The sequence below is a fragment of the Pholcus phalangioides genome, unplaced genomic scaffold (genome assembly GCF_987345545.1).
Source record: "Pholcus phalangioides strain wild (caught in Gottingen) unplaced genomic scaffold, Ppha-v1.0 ptg000042l_1, whole genome shotgun sequence".
In the NCBI taxonomy this organism is placed as follows: Eukaryota; Metazoa; Arthropoda; class Arachnida; order Araneae; family Pholcidae; genus Pholcus; species Pholcus phalangioides.
The window spans coordinates 2,332,728-2,353,994 of NW_028301628.1; the positions used below are offsets into that span (position 1 = coordinate 2,332,728).

General features: G+C 29.7%; 1 protein-coding gene across 8 annotated transcripts in view; it reads right to left on the reverse strand.

Moving 5' to 3' along the window:
• Rab3-GEF (Rab3 GDP-GTP exchange factor) overlaps positions 1–21,267 on the reverse strand; it is a 63,004-nt gene that overhangs the window by 7,409 nt on the left and 34,328 nt on the right. For 3 of the 8 annotated variants that reach the window (XM_089255035.1, XM_089255036.1, XM_089255037.1), the window contains exons 24-33: positions 20,892–21,062; positions 19,428–19,581; positions 19,182–19,302; positions 18,005–18,221; positions 16,414–16,521; positions 14,658–14,822; positions 14,258–14,330; positions 13,785–13,891; positions 4,443–4,515; positions 2,534–2,580 (exon numbers count right to left, since the gene is read on the reverse strand). In XM_089255035.1, coding sequence (XP_089111161.1) covers positions 2,534–2,580; positions 4,443–4,515; positions 13,785–13,891; positions 14,258–14,330; positions 14,658–14,822; positions 16,414–16,521; positions 18,005–18,221; positions 19,182–19,302; positions 19,428–19,581; positions 20,892–21,062 — 1,236 coding nt within the window. Of the gene's footprint in view, positions 1–1,675; positions 1,815–2,533; positions 2,581–4,442; positions 4,516–9,602; positions 10,168–13,784; positions 13,892–14,257; positions 14,331–14,657; positions 14,823–16,413; positions 16,522–18,004; positions 18,222–19,181; positions 19,303–19,427; positions 19,582–20,891; positions 21,063–21,267 lie in introns of those variants that run through there. The other 5 variants (XR_016195725.1, XM_089255038.1, XM_089255041.1 and 2 more) reach the window with 5 other exon arrangements.

Below are 21,267 nucleotides of genomic sequence, written 5' to 3' on the forward strand. Positions count from 1 at the left end.
TTCATTTTACTCCTCCATTCGGTACTCAAACATTTCCTTTCTGTTCAAATTCACTAGAGAAAAGTAAATAAATACTTCAAGGAAAAGGGGAGGGGGGACTTTTATAAAGAAAAATACATTAATGAAAAAACAAGCCATATATATCTGTATTACTCAATTGCATTTTATAAATACACCATTTAAAATTTAAATGAAAAATAAGCTATCCACTCTTTGAAATCAAGCAGAAAGAAAAGATACATAAAAGCAACTTGATTCAAGTGTTGTTAATTTTACATTTCATTATAACAAAAAATTTTTTAATTGAATATATAAAATAATCACCTAAACTGAAATTAAATTAAAAAACAGAGCAATAATAAAAAAATATTAAACTTTGCCAGTAAATCAAATCACCATCAAATCAGAATCTTGATGATACTGCATGGTTAGGAATTAATCACCGTATAATACAGTAATTAATCATTTTTTACGGAAACTTTATGGAATAGTCAAATAATTTGTGAACTAGATGCATTACTTCAAGCATATATACACTGAAAAAAACTTTTTTCATAAATTTTAGTATTTTTATAATTTTTTAAACAAAGATGCAAGTTTACAGAGAATACAGGTTCTTATTCATGTAAAGAAACAAATAACTAATTCTGCTTCAATATTATATTAAAAAGACTAAAGCATTTTTGGAAAATATTTAGTCATATAGTAGCACCTCGACCTACGAATGTCTCCTCCTGAAAATTATCCAAATTATAGGAGAAATGTGCTTTAACTTGCAAGTAAATATTTAACTAACAAGCACCATACATACAAGAAAAAGTGTGATAAACTTTCCCCCCCCCCCCAACATACAAAAAACTCATACTTTGAATGTGTTGAGGCTAAACATGTTGTCAGCTTATACTACGCATCATATTTCTCTTGTAAGCAAAACTATTTTTTATTTTGCATGGAACAAATGGTATCAAACCATGTTGCCCGATTTTTTAGTATTTTGAGAGTGCAGAAAAGAATTGACGGAATATCCATTTTTTTACATGAGAAAATTTGATTTACATTGCAAGTAACTTTCAAAATGAATTAAAATAGGAATTTAATACAGGGATGAATTAAATTTGTAAGTCGAGATACCATAGTATGTTCTGTCTATCAAAGACAAAAAGGGACAATGATAATCTCAAGTATTGTTAATTGAAGGAAAGAAAAAAAAAATTCATAGAGTTATTTTTAAAAAGGGGTTGAATTTAACAAAATCAAAATACTCCTGAAATCCCTCTATTTTTCACACTCCTTGACGAGAAAAGAATATATGCATGAAATAAGGTATCTAAGGTCACAAATGCTTCTAAAAGCATGACAAAAAAAAAAGTAGAGCTACCTATTTTAACTTTATCTTCAAACAAAACGGTACAGTTCAAGCTGAAACAATGCAGAATACACCAAGCAAAATCAATTAAGCACATAGAAACAAAGCATTCCAACTCAAAGAACAAAATATAAAATGATAGCAATTAAAAAAATATACAAAGCACATGAATTGCTGCAAATGATAGTGAGAAAGCAAAGCGCAGAGCAGTTTTTTTCTTTGGCGTACAACATTAACAATTGAATAGACAGAAAAAAAAAAGTTTTTTCTTTTGTGGAAAAAAAAAATCAAAGCAAACAAAAAACACACCAACATGTGCGAACACAGCAAGGTGCAAAAAGTGTGTATGGGAGCAACAGTGCCAGGGTAATCACGTAGGTAGCTCTGCATGTCGCCGGGCTGCACAAACAGTGAAGACACGATGCACTGCTACTATTATTTCTGCAGCCTATGTGAAAAACACAAGCATGGACATTAACATGCAGCTGTTTTCTGCAATTACTTTTCTATACAAAAATCTCAAAAATTAAAAAAAAAAAGTTATAATGTCAAAAAATTCACAAAAAACAAAAGGCCACAATGAATACACATCAATTTGTTCCTTTTTCTTTGGCACTTACATTTCAAATGCATGTGAATGCATTGTTAATGCTAAAGCTATCATGAAGAAAAGAGAAATATAATACTATTATTGTTATTCCTTTGAATATTGAATACTGCATTAAGAATCACACAAACAATGGTAATATTGTCTAGACCGGGGGGGGGGGGGGCAGCACACAACCTCCAGTCTTCATTGGACCCACGAAAGGCTTTAAAAAAATATATATATATATATATTAATGCTTACAACATGATAAGTACTCCAGTTTGTGGATCCCTAAGCAACACACATCTTGCATATCTGGCTCATACAGTGAAACGGTTGCACACCCCTGGGGCCAAAACTAACAGATTGAGACATTTAGTAAAAAAAAGGATAAGGTTGAAACTTATGTTGCCTAAATCAGGCCAAGATTGGAGTGCATAGTTCTCTGGTACAAAATCATCTCAATAATTTTCTAGAAATATCTTATATCTCTCCCAGTATGTATAATATATATATACCATATATTTTCTGACAATGTATATACCTACAGATAAAATTAACAAATAATAGTTACTTACCATAGATGATTTGTATTTTCTCTGGATTACTTGTCTTGTTTTGGGGTCTAAAAATACATTAAAAAAAAGCAGATAAAAAGTAAACTGAATCCAAAATAATAAAACAAGTATGTTGGAAAGTTAGAGGTGAATTAACAATAGTAACAGTACCTACGTATGAAATAGTTTCTCTGAATGTCAATTCATTCTATTTAACTATACAAATCAAAGTTGCACTAACTGTATGTGAATGCTCAATGAAACTGTTCTATATAGCTCAATTATAAACTATTCTATATTATCTATTTTTCATTTATTAAGCTTATCAAGGGTTCTCTCATCACTTGAAATAACTTTAATATGTACAGAAAGTTATTTCAAGGGAAATTTCCATAATATAAATAAAAGTCTGAAAATAAGAGAACCATCTTAAAAACAGTTAAACAAGTTTGAATCTCTGTGAAGTAAAATTCTCAATGCACTTTTTAGTTTTATTAATTTTGTGGAAAAATATCCACTAAATCTCAGAAACTTCTTGAAGCCCTTTCAGTGTTCTGCATTCAGCTATCAAGACACATTATGATATGAAAAATTTAAAAAGAAACACTGAAATTTGATTTACCAAAATAATCATAAATTTAAAATTATGTTAAAAACTTTTTCAAAAAATGTAATATTTTTTAAAAGTGACTAAAAATAAAATATTCAACTCGGAAGTTATCCTTTTACAAATGAATGAGAATATTTGTTAAACGTTTTAGCACTATGTAATCAGAACATTACCATGACCATTAGAAAAAAATTTATTTTTGGTTAATTTATTCAAGTTGATAATATAACCTACATGATTTTTCAAGTGTTAGAGTAGTATAAAAATAATAAAATAATATTTAAAATAAAAAAAACTTGATATAATTACTTTTTTAAAAGCTTGAATATAAAATACCTTCACATTTATCTAATACTGATAATGAAAGTAAAGAAAACAAGAACTGCTGGGAAATAATTCAAGAATCTTCATTAACTTATCATGAAGCAATTAGCTTATCATAATCAAAACATATACATGATATAAAAGTAATTTTTATAATTCAAAGACTAACTGAAATGATAACAATATTGTGGTGGTAATAATGAGCAATCAATGCTGCAATCTGTATAGGAATACTATTTTTTTGTAACTAAACAACGTTCAGCAAGGATTTTTTTTAAATTCTTCAAAAATTATTTAGTTATTTTTGTCACTTCAATCTTACATTAAATAGCAGCAATTAAATCCCTAAAATTACAATCGATAAATTCCATATTAATCACCCTCATCAAAATGATACAAAGCTTCATTTAATAAAATTATCCTGAAACACATTATCAATTGGTACCAAGTAAATAAGCATGAAAATTCAAAGCATCGACATATCATTAGCTCAGTATATATATATAGATATAACAAAACTATGTGCAGAAAGATTAAACAGACAGGCGAGAGGAGGGAAACAAGGACTTTCAGCCACAGTTACTACAGACAAGAAAGATTGGAAAAAAGACGTATGAGTGGTTGGAAAAAACTGCAAACTTGGGTCAGTACGAACATCACAACATATATATATTTTTTTAATATAAAACGTGTCAGAATGCATTCAAAGAGCATACCTATAAGATTTATTTAATGAAATAAATTAGAAAAGAAAGAAAGCATGCAAAAAAAGACAGCACCGAGCAATGATACACAAATGCAGAATGTCACATTCCCCAGAGAAATAGCAAAAATAAAGGTAAATAAAGGTGAAAGAAAATTAAAAGAAATCTATAAAAAAAAAATGATCAAGAAAAAAAAAGTTATATATATCCCAGGGGTAGGGCTTTAAAAAGCAGAAGAAAGAAACAGCTTTACTGATTATTATGTCTTTGGACTAGTTATGTGAAAACTTACTAAGCTCTTCCAGTACAAACATCCCGCCCTTTTGAGTGAAACACTTCCTTATGTTTTCCAGCCTGACAAAAAACTGTAAAGAAGTCAATGGTTATGCTAATTGAACTTTTTCTGCTTCTTTCTCGCATATACATTAGTTTTCTTCTTCTTTTTTTGTTAACACAAAAAAAAGAAAAAGTGAAAAAAAAAATCAAAGCAATCATCTATATCGATACTGAAAAATTTGAAAACAGAAGGAAAAAAAATCAATCAACTACAGTAAAAACAAAATTGCCTGGCTTTGCAAATTGGGATGCATACACCAATGCAATCTGCATTGGTAATCAAAAATAAATAGATAAAAGAAAAAAAAAGTTAATTTTTGTAAAATATCACTTCCTAATGCAGCACAAAGGGTGATTTTGAGTTTAAAGATGTTTAGATTCTAGATGTTGATTGGGGCATAAAAATTTTTTGTAAGTGGTTTCGGATAGTGGATTTATGTTATAATGTTTTTATAATGCAATAAAAAATTTCAAATCCTGACTTTTGATTGTTAAAACAAAATGTGGACAAAAACAATTCTCAATTATGTACCACCAATCATGCAAAAACTTTCAAAAACATTTACAAAAAAAAAATTAGACACAAATAACCTCTTTTCAATGAAAGGTTTGCAATTAGAATATTTCTTCAGTATATTGTGTGAAGCCGAAGAAGAAAAAAATTTAGAAAATGTAACTATCATTTGAAGAGCACAAAATTGAAGTCAATACCTCACTCTGTATATTGTATGTTGTAGTTATCTCATAGTATGTAGGTCTTTGTTTAAATTTTTATATTTTATTAATTGATCACATATATATACACAAACAAAATTTACACCTAAAATTTTACAATTATGTTATGGAGACACTTCATTTCAACTCAATATCATAATTCAGAAAAAATTTTCTGAATCAAAAAAAAAATTTTTTTTCTTTTTAAATATTTAATTTCCTTCATGAACAAGATTATTTACTCTTCGAAATTTTTTTTTTTCTAAGAGTAAATAATCTTGTTCATGAAGGAAATTAAATATTTAAGCAGTTTCAGAAGAATTTTTATTGTAATGAATTACACATTATTTATTTATTTATTATATATTTAAAGCTTTGTTTCAATAGCCAAGATTAACTGTGAAAAAACAATTTACACTGAGGACTGAGTTACGCACTATTTGTAGCCTGGTCAAATATAATATAAAATTAGAAATTTATGTGAAATTTGATGTCACAGAGGACCACGACTGCTGCTCATAGAAAATCATATGATTAAAGCATCACTAAAAATATATGAAGTCGGGCATGCACAAAAATGAAATTGCAAAAATTAAAAAATAACATTCATGCTTAAATTCAAAGAAGCAAGTCAAATAAAAATCAAACCACAAATAAATGAATAATTTCCCAACAAAACTTCAAGTGAGGATATTTTTTTAGGGCCAAATAAACATTCATAACCGACTCATAGTTGAATTCAAATTTCTGTTTCCTTTCATGCTTTGAAACTTTTAAAAATTTTTGGACAGCTAAACATATTTGAAATCCTGAAAATTTTAATTGAATGTTGATTCTGGTGTTATTTATTATGAATACCTAGTTCTCGCATTTGATGAGAGAGATTCTGCATCCAAAAATAAAATAAAAAAAAGCTTATAATGATACTAAACCAACACATATGAGAAATGTGTTTCTCAAAATATATTTTGACCCATAGAATATTTCAGTTTAATTTGAGTATAGTTGTTACACAAAACTAACCAACCTTAAAAATTATCAGACACAAAACTTTTTTTTTCAGAAATGAAGAGCAATAATTCATTCAATTATCATGTAGTAAAATTTAGTTCTCTTATAATATATATATATATATATATGGGGGGGGGGTGATTTACAATTACTGCATATAGTTTCAGTGAAATGAATAAAAGATCAAAACTCAATATGTATAACTTAAAGTATTAAAAATATTACTCTCTTCCGATTTGACAAAATATTTTAATTTTATTAAATAGGAAAATCAGGAGTTGGGAACATGAACATTTGAAATTGGGTTTCTCATAAAAAATAGGAGAGCTTGTGTGAGTAAACATGAATTCAAGTGTTAAGAGTATCAGTACATACCTTTTTATGAGAGGAGAGGGGTTAAGTTATGTAAAAGGCATTTTGCACATTATCAGCTTTTGTCTATCATTTACTACATTTTAGTTAAGTAAAAAAATAACTCTGTAGTCCCAAAGAGCTAACAGAGCTCTAAAAATCTTCGATTATTTTATATGAATTACTAAATGCGTGATTATTTAAGATGTGAAATGCCATATATTGTATGCTATAATCCCATTTATCAATTCTTATTATCATTTTTGTTTGAGTCTTACTATCGAAAAATCCACTGTTTTTCAAGCAAACGTATAAATAATAAAGAATAAAAATTCATTTTTTTTAGTTATCAAAATACATTTTTTTTGTAGAGTTAAAGGAGTATCAAAATCCTTAAATTCTAATACAATGATACCATGGCTAACAAACACTTTGGCTTACAAATTTTTTGGCTAACAAAGATTTTTTTAAAATGTTTTTCTGCCTCGGCTAACAAACATTTCAGTTTATATGAATGCATAGGCTAACATAAAACAGCTTCACTGTGGACTAAACTTTCATGCTAATCAAAATGAATCCAATGAGTCACTTGTGTGAGTCAGATTAATTTATTTCTACCTCAGAACTGCTATCCAGAATACACTTTCTTTCTTTTTCAGTTTTGAGGAATTTCATGTAAAATGAATAATTAAGCTAAGAGAGCTAAGAGAAAATGCATTTAAAATGCCTTAGAATTGAATGATTTCAGTGGATTGCATTTCAGCTAATGAACGTGATTTCGGAGAAATTCTCTTTGTTAGCCAAGGTATCACTGTACTATATTTGTAAAAAAAATTACAATGAATAAGAGAAAGAAAAGTAGAGTAACAAGAAGTGTGAAAAAAAAGCATATGCTGCATCAGTTATTTTTAAGATAAAAATAATTTATCAATGACAGAAAGAAGTTATGAAAAAGACTACAAGAGAAAAAGTAGAAGAAAAATCAAAAACTATATACCATCAACAGCACACATTAAATTTTAATTTTCTGCATAACGCCACCACATTAAATTAGATGCACTCTGAAAATTGAGTGTATAACAAAAAAAGTAATAGATGCATGCACATAAGTTTAGATGATTTGAATTAATCATGTGACTAATATAACTGATCTTTTCATAGCTGAGGATCATATATCTGTTTAATGAGAAAAATAACAGTCTGAGAAAATATAATTATTACTATTTCTACTGAATTCAAATAACAAACTCTCATTGACTTTTTAAAGACCAGCTTTTTTTCCCTTCTTCAAAATAAATTATTGCTAAATAGTAATGAAGAAAAATGCAAAAGAATTTCTCACTTTAATAGATGAATCAGGAAATAATATTTTTTTATAAGTAACAAATTTTATCAAATAGTAATGTGTGTGGGTTATAAACAGAAAAACTATCAGCTAAATTACGATGATTGGCATAATTTATAGAAGACTTGAAGAGTTCTATTCTATCACAGTTTTATCACACAAATTTTCCCACTCCTTCAGAGTCAGGATTACAAAAATGTATTAGAAAAAGTTTCAGAGAAATCATATATTTATTTTATTCATTACTTTTTTTTTAACACTGGATGGGTAATTGATATTTTCATCTTTCTGTGAAATTGAAATGAAATAATTTTAATTAAACACAATTTTTTTTGTTTCACTGCTTGATTATAGTTCAACTATCAATCAAACAATTTTTAATTTAATTGACTGAGCTTAGAAAATCAGAGACAAAAAGAGATGAGAATTACACCATAAGCTGATGTAGAATGAAAAAAGAAAATTTCATAGAATTATCTTCAACAGAGTATGCACTATTGTAAACAGAACACTGAAAGGTATAGTTGAGATTTAGATTTGTTAACCTCATAACTCGATGATTTAGAAGTAAAGAAAGGTTACAAATGAAATCAAGTACATATTTGGTATGTTGAGTGTTCATTTTCAAGAGTTATCTTGAGAAATCTGGAATTAGACGAAGACAGCAAACATGATAATAAAAAAAAACTTTCATAGAAATCACACCAGAATTGAAGCATGATTTCTGAAAAAAAAAGTGTTCAGTCCAAAAATAGCAAAATAAAATATGAATAAAACAAACAACAATAAAATATCACTATGCATCCATGAGAACTGGCAAAAATTCACATGCAACAAGATTACAGGCAAACATACATATAAATTGCTAAAAAAATATCAACAATCAAGCAATGGATACAATAAATTTGGTAGATAAAAGAGAAATAGTCAAATTTTCACATGACTTAAAACCATCAATTTCTCCATAGTACAAAATGAAGTATAGAATATGGTCAGTTTGAATCGAGAGATCCTGAGATCAAAATTATTATTTGGTTCTTAAATTAATTTTTTTTTTAATTTGTCCCCTAACTTTTGAAATCTTATGGCGTGACATATATGTATTGAATCATAAAAAACGGCAAGTGTCACAGGAAATCATGCAAATGTGATTAATAGCTGATACCGCAGTTATATTTTGATTGATGTGTTTCATATTAATAAATGTGCAATACTTATCAAATGGTTACCAATGGTGAAGCATTAAATCACTAATGCCATTGTTGCAATTTGACAGAGTTGAGTGAATAAAACCAGCATGTTTTCTTTAATCTTAGGGATAGGAGAGTTGCCGACTTTTTTTAGTCAATTAATTATATATACTTGTAGAGAACTACATTTTGTTATAGGTTATGAATCAATGTGATACGAAAAATAATTTTTTATTCACTTAAATATTTACACGTGTCGACAGACAAATATGTCCTAAAAACAAGCAAGACTACAAAACAATTTCTTCCAAAAAAAATAACATGAAGACATGGCAAAAAAAATTGATTTTTTCTTCTTCTTTTACTGACTGTATCATTTTTTAAGCATGTCTCTAAATTGCTTCCAAAATAACAATTTTTCTTAATTGAAAATTTTAACAATCTTGAAAATTTTGTATCAATGTTTTATTAAACTGTATCAAAATATCTCTTGAAAAACTTGTGTTTATCAGTCTAAAAAACAAACCACAGTTAAGGAATCAATGCAAAGATTACTTCAGGTAAACTAACATGCACAAAAAACACCAATAGCATAATTTATATAGAAAAGTTGAACATTAAAACATGCGATAAAATATAATACATAGAGATACACTCCAAATACAGAAAATTGTATTTAAAAGAAAAAACAATTACATGCATCATGCACGCAGTAGGGAGTGCTGGGAAGAAACTTTGGAGATGGTCAGAGATCAACAACCACTTAAAAAATGTACTACAAAAAAACTAAAATGAGACATAATCATGCTAGCAGCAATGACTGCACTTTGGCTTAACTAATTTATTTAATATGCGTTTGTGCACAACAACCTAGTTTTAATTAAATAGCCCACAAACAAGGCCAACCCAAGGGAGATGATAAAAAAATTAAACAGAAAAAAAAATTAAAGCCTATTAGAAGCACAGTGCACAGCTATAATACTGTCTAGAGGGGGAAAATCAGCACTACAGCTCTAGACACAATCACAAATGAAGGAATGAAGGGCTTGCCAATATAATACCTCAAAGTCCTATGTTGTCGTAGTTTCAGAAACGTGTCATGTTGAAAGCAAATATGGGGGAAAGGAAAGAAAATTCTTTTAGAATATGCTATTTGATATCACAATAAACAATATATAATATGATTATAAATTTTAAGAATATTCTATTTTAAAATTCACAAGAGTGGACCATCTCAAAAGCCCCTTCGCTTGCTACTGCTTAGGGAATCGTGAGAAAAAGACACAACACATTCATATAATAAATGTTTGAGGTTTATGGGGGGGAAATTTGTCAGACTAAAGAAAAAATGCTAACTGAATATTATATAGATGAATGTATATAACTAGCAGGTTTCCAGTGGCATGCATGAAGATCCATACCAAAGAATTATTGAATGAAAAAAAAACGAACAATTATTTTAGGCACAGCAATAGCGCCTCAATTGTGACTATTGTTATATAGAATATGAAACATGACAAAGACAGCATGAAGACACTAGCACAAAGGCAGAGGGCGCTAGCAGAAATATCAGCTCAAGAGAGAGAAAGAGATAGAGAGAAGAAATTATGTAAATATAATATAAAATGTCAAACTATGCATTTACATATAAATATGCAGCTTCACATATGTGTAGGCAATGGAGGATTTTAAGGGAAGCTGTCTTTCTTTATCATACTGAAGATGTCTACATGTTAACTGCGACCTTGATGCTGCACAAGGAATGAATGGCTTTATGGACAAAAAAAATCAAACTAAAATGGCCTGGCAAGCTATAGGAGATTGCTTTATTTTTGAGAAGGTCCTCACTGTGAAACATAGAAACAATGCAACATGGGGGGAATAGTGGATCCGAGTAGAACAAATAATAATAATAATAAAAATCAAGGGTTTTGATCGCAATGAAAGAAAAACTTGAAACAAAATAAAGAGCAATGTGTGCCCAAAAATATTAAAGCAAGTAAAAATATTTTCATATAAATATAAAAATAACATTTATAAATTGGTAAAATATACTGTTCAAAAAGCATATATAACAAAATCAATATCATGACAGAAGCACAGAATACACAAAAATTAAATTAGTATTTTTCAACATCTAGGCAGAAAAGTTAAATGCATATTTAAAACAAAAATAGATTAAATATTTCATGGGCTTAACTGTTGAAATTAGGCCATCTATAACTACATTTTCTTGCATAATTGAAATAAATTTATTTTGGATAATCTAAAAGCATGTTTTTGAATGTAAAACTGCATCTATCTTGGAAGGGAGAGGGACAAACTCAGTACAAAGTTCATCAGTTTCCTACAAAGGAAAATATGTATCAAGCAATTATGAACAATTAATTCCCAGAGTTATAATCCCAATGCCAAGATAAGAATATATGTCTTTTAGCATCTACGTCTTTATTTAAACTTTGATTCCTCACATTTAAATTTTTTGACCATTTGAACAGAGTAGCAAATACTTTTTTCTGTCTTTTAAAACTAAAAAAAAGCAAAAATGTATTTTTTCCATATTTCAGTTTGTTGGCTTTGTCCAACAAAATTTCAATTTCAGATTTCATTTTTAAAAACATAATAACAAATATTCCTTTGAAAAATAAGAAAACAAAATTTGATTAAAAAAAAATCGAATAGAGTGCTTGGTTTCATTTTCAAAAAAGGTCTCTTTGGGTTTTCCTGAAGTCATTCTTCCGCTTTTCTGAGACTTAGTTCATCCTGGACTGGAGTATGCTGTAACGTTTTGAAGACCATGACCATACCTACAGAGGTGACATAGACTTGGTTGAAAGGGTGCAGGGAAGAGCTACATGTGTCCTTATTGGCACATGAAGCTTGAGTGGACACATGGGGCTTGAGTTATGAAGAGAGACTTAATTTTTTGAATATGTTTACATTGGATGAATGCAGGTGTCAAGGAGAGATGATCGAAGTGTTCAAAATTTTCAATGGGATGGTTAGGATGGATCATGGAATTATTAGTACACCATCAATCGACTGCTTTTACAAGGGGACACCAGTATCGATTGGTAAGGGACAATTCTAGGTTATGGTGTCGCAGGGAATTTTTCTCTAATAGATTTGTCAATAAATGGAATAACTTACCCCCAGAGGTAGTAAATTCTAACACAATCGACAAGTTTACAAAGAAATATGATAAACATGTTGGGGTAAATCGAGAACCTATCCGTACTTAGAATAAGACAACCATAAGTATTCTTTATGAGCATTGCATAATATTTTATCATGTATATATATTGTTTGTAATTGCATTTTTAATTGGGTTGCTGTATTTTTGAAATATATGACATCCATATGGGAATCGTTTTCTCAGTCACCTCGTTGGGCATTTTGCCTGTGGAGGCCTTGTATTTATATTAAAAGGACACACAGAAATAATCAAAGATAAATGGAGGAATAATATAACTTATATACTGAAATATTTAAAGGAAAAAGTGTTCAAAGTCTATAAATTGTTCAAAATACAAACAAATTTGACAAAATTAAATAAAAATCCTAATACGGGGGAGGGGGGGGGACATAGCAGCTCATCATAACAAAATGATGAGATAACTGTAGCTACTCCCGGACTAATGAACAGGATATCTCTCAAGCATCACTCATAAGTCAAAACTGTGTCAATTGGCTAATTCAGGATCAGAAACAGGGCAGTCCTATTCAAAATTGAATGCTTAACCAAGTCAAGAAAAAATATATATTTGTTCTCATAAAATGATGCTGGTTGAATTATAAAGTTTCGTACAGCATTTTAATGGGTTTTTTTCTCAGTCAAATCGAGACTGAGCAGCATGGCCATCTTTTCCCTTATAAGTTTCTTCATAACATGCAAAGTATTTTTCTTTTCACTTTCTGAAATTAGACTATATTCATACATTATGTGTTTCAATCATTTGCAGCCCTTTTTGAATTTTATTTAAGACTAAGGCCTGACTATTTCATCACAGAAAACTTTTCTGACCCTGCAACTCTACGATTCGTTTTCTTCTTTTTTCTTTCTTGCTTCAGCTACTTTGACACAACTTTTAACTTTATCAGGTCTTCATTAGCTTATTATTTCTGATCATCTTCAATGAGCTGGACAGTATTGACATTTTATGCCTATAAATTCATTTGCTATGTTCACTAATAACTTCATATTTACTCTTTTCCCCTGAAGGCCTTTAAACCTTTAAAGTCATTTTAAATCTTTTGTGAACACCTTTCCAAATACTTTTCATAAACCTATTTTCATCTCACTCAGATGCTAAGTGACAAATAGAATAAAGCACCTTTCTTACAATGCTTTTTTATCATTTTCTGTTACAGTGATTTCAAAGGTGTTTCAAAGAGAGTATTCTTTGAAATTAAAACATAAATGTACATTGCAGACATAGTACCCAAACAAATTTTATAATCTTTAAATACACATGATTCTGCAATTGGGGCCACAACTACAGAGGAGGAGGGTCTGGTTATAATATTTTTGACCAAACATCACTAAGCTCAGTCTAGGATTTGACAAGAGTGCAAATTATTTTGGTTTGTAAGTTGGAGACTGGCTGTATATTGATATTAAATATCACATGAAAACTAAACAAAATACAACAATGTAAAATTATGTATGAGAAAAAAAAATATTCACCTTGCTATTGGCAAAAAGAAGACCTACACCTTCCATACACACTTGTAATAGTCCACCCTCCCCAGTTTTCATGTCTTGGACTGGGAATTCACCACCAAGTTCAGTGCCTGCAATAACAGAAGCTTTTATTCTAGTATACCAAACCAGCTTTTAATTTTACTTAATCATTCTAAAGTTAACATTGTTCACATAGTTCCCCAGATTCTCATTCAGGATTCCTCTGAACTTTTCTTAAAAATGCTTGAGCTTACTCACTTTTGCTTTTTCTTACATACAACCTCTAATATAATTACCTTGTAAATATACACTGTATAGAAAAATAGAAAAAATAGATTCTTTCTATACAAGTGAAAAAACTAAATATTTTGGTAAACCTAAAAAAATTGTAATGTGATGTTAATATGATAAATACTTATAGCTGAAGCACAGTTCGAATAAAACCTGTAAATTACTTTTGCACATTACACACTAACCTGGAAGCACTCCATTACCTCTAGCAGCAGCCCTCTCCATGGCTTCTTTGATACAATAATACAGATCCCGACACTGTAACAGAAAAGATCTGAAGTGAAGAGAAAAATCTAATTTTCAATATTTTGTTTTATGCAAGTTTTCAATAGCCTTATATTCAACTGAATGTTCAAGATGAAAAAGATATTTTCAGCAGTACAATTTGAAAAACATTTTGCTAAGAAAAGCGTATTAGTCTACATTCAGATAAATAGATAAATAACTCAAATAATATCATGAGTTGTATTCCACAATCCTATCAAATTAATATTCTATTGGCATGCAACACTTAGAACTCATGATTGAATTATAAAATATCATGCAATACAATGATGAAACATGTGAATAACGAAATATACAAACCTTTTTGGTGTAATACTTCCGCAACTGAGTTTGGCCACCATTTCTTCGCCAGAGACAGAGGACTTTGCTTTTAGGGCAATATGTCATATTTACAAGGCGTTCATACCACCATCTTTCCACAATTGTTCCATTGATGCTTCGTAAAATTATTCCGTCATCGCGAACCTGTGAAAATTTTTTTTTTAATGAAACAAATTTCAAACTTTTTACCAATAACAAGAAAATACCCCTGTTATAAAATAAATTTCTATTACCATAGTCAAAAACTATATATTTGTGCACTTATAAGATGAATATTATGTGTGCTGTCTGTAATACCGAAGGCAACTCAAAATTTAAAAATATGAACTGATTTTTTTTGTTACAGTTACCAGAATGTTTTGGTAATTTTAACCCTCAAATACATAGCTTTGCACATGTGCAAAGCATTTTCTAAACTCGTATTGCTGACACAGAGCTATACATATTGCTATATATTGCTCATACACATATAAATTTATAATGTTAGCCATATTTTTTTGAAAAAAATGGTGGGAAGAGTTTAGAATATGTCACTCTTACACATTTATGTATTTTAATACCACAAAAATAAAAAGTTTCACTTCTAAATCTTAAATTAAAAGAATGATTAATATAAAATTAAAATTTGACTGTTTAAAAAGGATTTAAAGATTTTATTAACTACAATACAACAGAATATTGATCAAATCCTTATTTATTCAGAACCCTTTGTTTACTGATGCTGGTTTCTTTTATGATAATTTTCTTCTCGCTGTTGAAGAAATTATTGCAGAATTTTGAAATTCTCCTACCAATGAAAATGAAAGTGTTGATCGATAGAAGAGATTTCGCAAATGGAGTAAGCAACAATATGTCATCTTTGAATGATGGTTTTAAGGAGTTGTTATGCTAGAGCAGAAGCAATATTATGGCACTAAAATGATGTTGCTAAAAGACTTCATACATTCAGCTGCAAAGCAAAGGATGACCAAACCGTCTGATGTCTACTGAGTGTTATTCAATTATAATCCCAGTAATTAGTTTTGTAATGCTGGACCTTGAAATAGATGCATATTCAATTATCCAGAAAGTTTGATTTACCGATTTAGGCTCATCCCTACTACATAGTAGGATAATGGTTTTACTGTACTTTGTTAAACCCTTAAGTCCCCTCTAGTATATCTGCTGTAGTAATATAATGGATAGACTGAGTAGAATTTGGGCCCGTTGCCAGAAATTTCATTCAAGGAGGGGGGGGGGGGCCAAGTGATAGAACAATAGATTTGGCCTTTTCCCTTTTTTCGGTCATTTTCTCACATTTCAGGGGGACAGACCCCCGAAGTCCCCCCTCTCACAACGGTCTTGTTAGAATTACATAAAAATTCTTCACCAAATAATTTTTTGAATATTAGACCACATTTCTCATCTAAAAATAAAATGATTTACTTTTAAAGAATATGGGGGAGGGGGATAAGTAGATATAAATACACTTTTTAATAAAGCTTGTTTTTTTTCGATACCTCTCCATGATAACACTAAGGGATGATTTGAATTTCCTAAAAAGCCTTAATACCATACATAATTTTTTTTTGTTTGTTTCCCCCACTTTCTTTGCAAATAAAATTCAAATATAACTGACTTTAAAGATACACAGCTATCAATTTTGACATTATACATCAACATTATCATAAAACATTTAATGTAATGGATAATGATTGTTAACTGCATGTTAGTCATGATTTAACAGAATTCATACCTCCATAAAAAGCATATCTCCTGTGGCATCCACTCCCGAATGCACAGTGAAAGACTGGCGATGCATCTGTCTACTGCCCAGAGGTTTCAAATCGATATCATTGCCGCGCTGTATAAAAAAGTCAATTTGATACAGAAATTACTGTTTGATTTTAGTGTCACAAATAGTAATTCCATATACAACTACAAATGCTTTATATGCAAGTTGTATATACTGACACATTACAATATGTGAATACATGTGATCAGTGGTGTAACCAAGTTTGGGCAGTAGGGGAAATTTGGAAAGGAATAATTTTTTGTTCCTGATTTAGGCACAAACTTAAAATTATGCCTTAGTAGAAAGAACTTGAATTTTTTCAATTTAAAGAATCAATTTATTTTCTGTTTTACCTGATGGTATTTTTCAAATTAAGTTAATTGCTTTTCAATTGATTTATTTATTTAAATTTTTTAATTAATTTAAAAAATATAAATAATATTTTATGTACTCATACAAATACAAGCACTAAAAACACACCTGGAAAACCATCCAAAAAGGTGGTTGAAAAAAATTTAGATTAAACCGTCCAAAGTACAAGCTGTTGGCGATAAATTTGAATGATCTGTATTAGGCAGTAAATGTGGTAGCCTTGTTTCACATTAAAAAAAAGAAAAAAAAATGAAATAAGGATGGGGAGGAACAGTACTGCAAGAGCCATCATCATCATCATCAACCATTTTCAATCCACTGCTGGATGAAGGTCCCCTCTAAATTTTTCCATGTTATTCTGTCTGATGCTTTAGCTATTCTGTTCTGCCCATTTACATTTTAAACGTTTAATTCTTTCCATGATATCATATACCTTTATGTAGCTTCTTATCCAAGTAATTCGTTTTCTGTCTCTTCATGGAAAGATGCCTAACGTACATCTTTCCATACTCCTTTGTGTTGTCTGTAGCCTTTGTATTGTCTTGCTTGTGAGTGTCCATGTTTCAGCTCCATAGACCAGTGCTGGAAGCACACACACTGATTAAACACTTTTTTTTTCGGAGGATAATGGCATGTGGCTCTTCAGAATTACACAGTTTTTGCCAAAAGTACTCCATCCAATCCTGATCATTCTGTTTATTTCATTAATGATTCCATTGTCCATGGTAATTTCTTGTCCCAGGTATACATAGCTTTCAACCTCTTCTATCTCTGTGTTGTTGAGCAAGATTGTCTTCTTTAACATAAAGGAGTTGAACATAACTTTTGTCTTTTTCAGATTCATCTTCAAACCCACCTTAATACTTGCCTTCGCCAGTTCTTGTATCATTTCTTGTAGTTCGTTTTGATTACTACTGATAATAACAATGTTGTTGGCAAAACGACAGCAAGAGAATGCAAGAGTTATATGCATATATGTATAAATGGAGATTTTTTTTCACTCATAAATTTCAGTCAATAAAGGTAGAAAATTAAAAAAAGAATTATCAAAATTTTTTGGAGATTAAAGTTTATTTAGGAGAATAGGTGCTAATGTAGGCTAAATTTCACTTTGGGGAGCAATCGCTCTCCTCACTGCATGTGATAAACACCATAACATATGTAAAAAGAAAATACTCACTAAATTTGTAATTTGATCTGTAAGTTCATTCACTTCAGCACTGTAAACTAGGCTGATATGACATTTTCCCATCAATCTGCATACTTTTCTACGAATTTCTTGCTTGTTCACATTGACCATAACCAAGAATGCAACCAAATTGAACAGCATAGTAGATAATAGTCTATCTTCATCATGCTCAAGTCTTTTCTTGTCCATTTCAGACAGCGACTGGTACCTGTAAATTGTTAACATATTTAAGGTTGCCATTATATACAATAAAAGTTATATATAAACAGATCACAGCAAAGTCATCAAGCTGGCTGCAAATAGCCAGAAGGGAGATCAAGTATCTTGATAAAAATGAAAAAAATAATAATAATAAACTTTAAACCTTTAAAACTGTAACTTAGATTTAAATTTTTTTTTCTAAAACTCATAGATATAACTGCAACCCAAAAAAATGGACACTATAAATTATTTTGGTTTCTTCAAAAAAGGTTGCTTATATTTTTCTCAGCTAGAACGAAAATACAATTAAAATAAAGATGAATTCTAAAATTAAGGTCTTGCATTTTGAGTTACAATATACCATAAAAAAGGATGATTTAATGGTGTAAAAACACAAATTTTCTATGTATAAGGATAGCTCATTATAATTGTGTTTATTATTATTAATAAATAATTTTTTGATTTTTACTACTAAAACAAAATCTGTTATCAATGGGTTTAAATTCATGTTTGAAATGAGCAGACAACTCTTATATCATTAGTTATATTTGACTAAGTAGAATACTTTTGTGCGTGTCTTGCCACAAAGGTAATTTGTTCCAAATGATCTAATTTGTGGGAAGGTATAACAAAATACCTTTCTATTTGTTGTATCAAAAAAAAAAATATATCAAAAGAACAAGAGAATTAGCACCAAAATAAGAGAATTGCCATCATGCCATGTTAACTCTCTGTTTAAAAATGTTGTATACAAATATTTTTTTCCTTCTTACAATAAATATAGGAAACAAACTTACTGAGTTTCAAACTGATTTTAAGCATGAAAAATAGTCAAGCTAATTTTTTAAAATAAAAAATCCGTTATTTTTCATTTAGAATAATAATATAATTGAAATAAAACTTTCTGAAGAAAGAAAAAAATCTTGTAAATTACAACTCTTCATACAAAGAAAAGCAAAATACCAACCTTTCCATCATTTCACCAGGTCCTTGGTCCATTCCAACCATGTCTCTTTCCTGAGATACAGCATCCATAAAAACATCCTCCCAGAACTGCATTTGGTCCCACAATGAAGATCTGTCTTTTCCTGTCAGAATACAAGTGGACAGAAAAAAATATTAATCACTCAGAATAAACTCAACATACATAAATAGGAGATAGGGATAAAACATTGAAAGGATGAACTATTGAAAAATTTGAACAAAAACTTACCAATTAAACCCTCAAAAAGGTATGTTCTAGTTGCTTCTGTGCTAGGATTTGCAGAAGTGTTGATCATGTTTCCACCATGGTACCTGAATCCTGTACTTAAACTACTTTTACTACTCCAAACACTAGGTGCTCGTTTTTGCCGATTTGTGAGAAACTTAAAAAAAAACAAGATTAATAAGTGAAATATCTTCTATAAAATAGTTTTATAACTCAAATTTTTGTAAATATAAAATTTAGGTAAATTCAAAATCAATCGTACTAGTTTATTTGATAACCCATGTTATTTTATGAAAATAAAACTGGAGACAGCAAGCATACTTAACGCCCTAGTGGCGTGGTGGTAAGATGCTCGTCTACCACCATGAAGGTTTGTGTCACGGTCTCAGGTTCGAACCCAAAGGAGGATATAGATAAGATATTTTCCCTAACAAACTTGAGGCGACCACGATAGATAGCACATTAATTTTCAACCCATCTCATTAATTGCAGTAAATTGCAATATAGAGATATGGCCAGAGTTGGTGTTTGGTGAAGTAGCAAGCATACTTGTACATGCTCAAACTATTGCCCCATAGGCCAAATGCAGCCCTCAGTCATCTGATGTGGCCCAGACCTCAAATCTATTTTTTTTCTTAAATGAACTGAATCATTGTTCATACAAATATTGTTTTATCAAATAGTGGCCAATCCACATTGGGCCCTCTCATAGTAGATGCCAACAGGCCTGTGGTTAAAATGGTTTTAAATTCCAACATGAATAACTTCCATGTAAAAAGATGATCATGATAAAATAAGAAATTTAAAGTCGTGAAACCTTTTATTCAATTATGGCCTGTGATGAGATTACCAAACCCTAATAGATTTTTTTTTCAAATTACTAAACTTTTGTGGACTATGAAAAATTACCAAATCACTGAAACGACCCGTGGTATATTTCCAGATCACTAAAGTGACCTGTGACACATTTCCAAACTAATGAAGTGACCAGCATTCTCTAAATGGTTAAACACCTTTGCACTACAGAATAATTATTTATTAGGTGATATAAATTGATTATATATTAAAAACTGGTTTAAAAAAACACAACAAGCATCTTTTTTGGAAAATGTTTTACTTGTCTTATAAACTGAAAAATATGTACTTTTTGTTTATACAAATATCAACTTTTAGCATCACTCTTCAGTGTGATCTTCCTTATTTTGAACTAACGCTTTTAAGTTTTTAAAACTTTTCTTTTAAATACACATTTTCATAATCATCACTAGTTATTGCAATAACTGTAACTATTATGCGAAACACAAATTTTTCTGATAAATGAAGAAAAAAACTTATGAAATTACTAAATCACCTATCAATTGATCAGTGATTAAATTCAAATATTTGGCAACAGAACAATTATGAAGGCATGCCAAATACTTCACTAAAACTTTTGGAAGGAAAAATTCATTAAATAAAATCACTTACATTCCCAGCTTCAATTTCACTGTCTGATACAGTTGAACGAAATGAATTTTGGCTGATTCGAAGATTTCGATAATATGTAGGATTTGTTGTCATGCTACCTGTATCACTAGCATTACAACTGGGCACAGCTGCATCGGAACTCTGACTGAAAACGGTACCTGTTTCGGAAACCTACAATAGAATAAAATAAGAAAATCTTCAAGAGAAATTCACAAAAAATTTTAATTGTTACTTATTCATAGCCACATGTAATTACATTCAAGGATTTGTAATTTTCTTATAGCTAAAATAAATTCATTTTTGGATGGAAAGAAGAAAAAGTTCTGGAATAACTAAAAATTTTCAAAATATTTAACATAATTTGTTCTTTAATTGT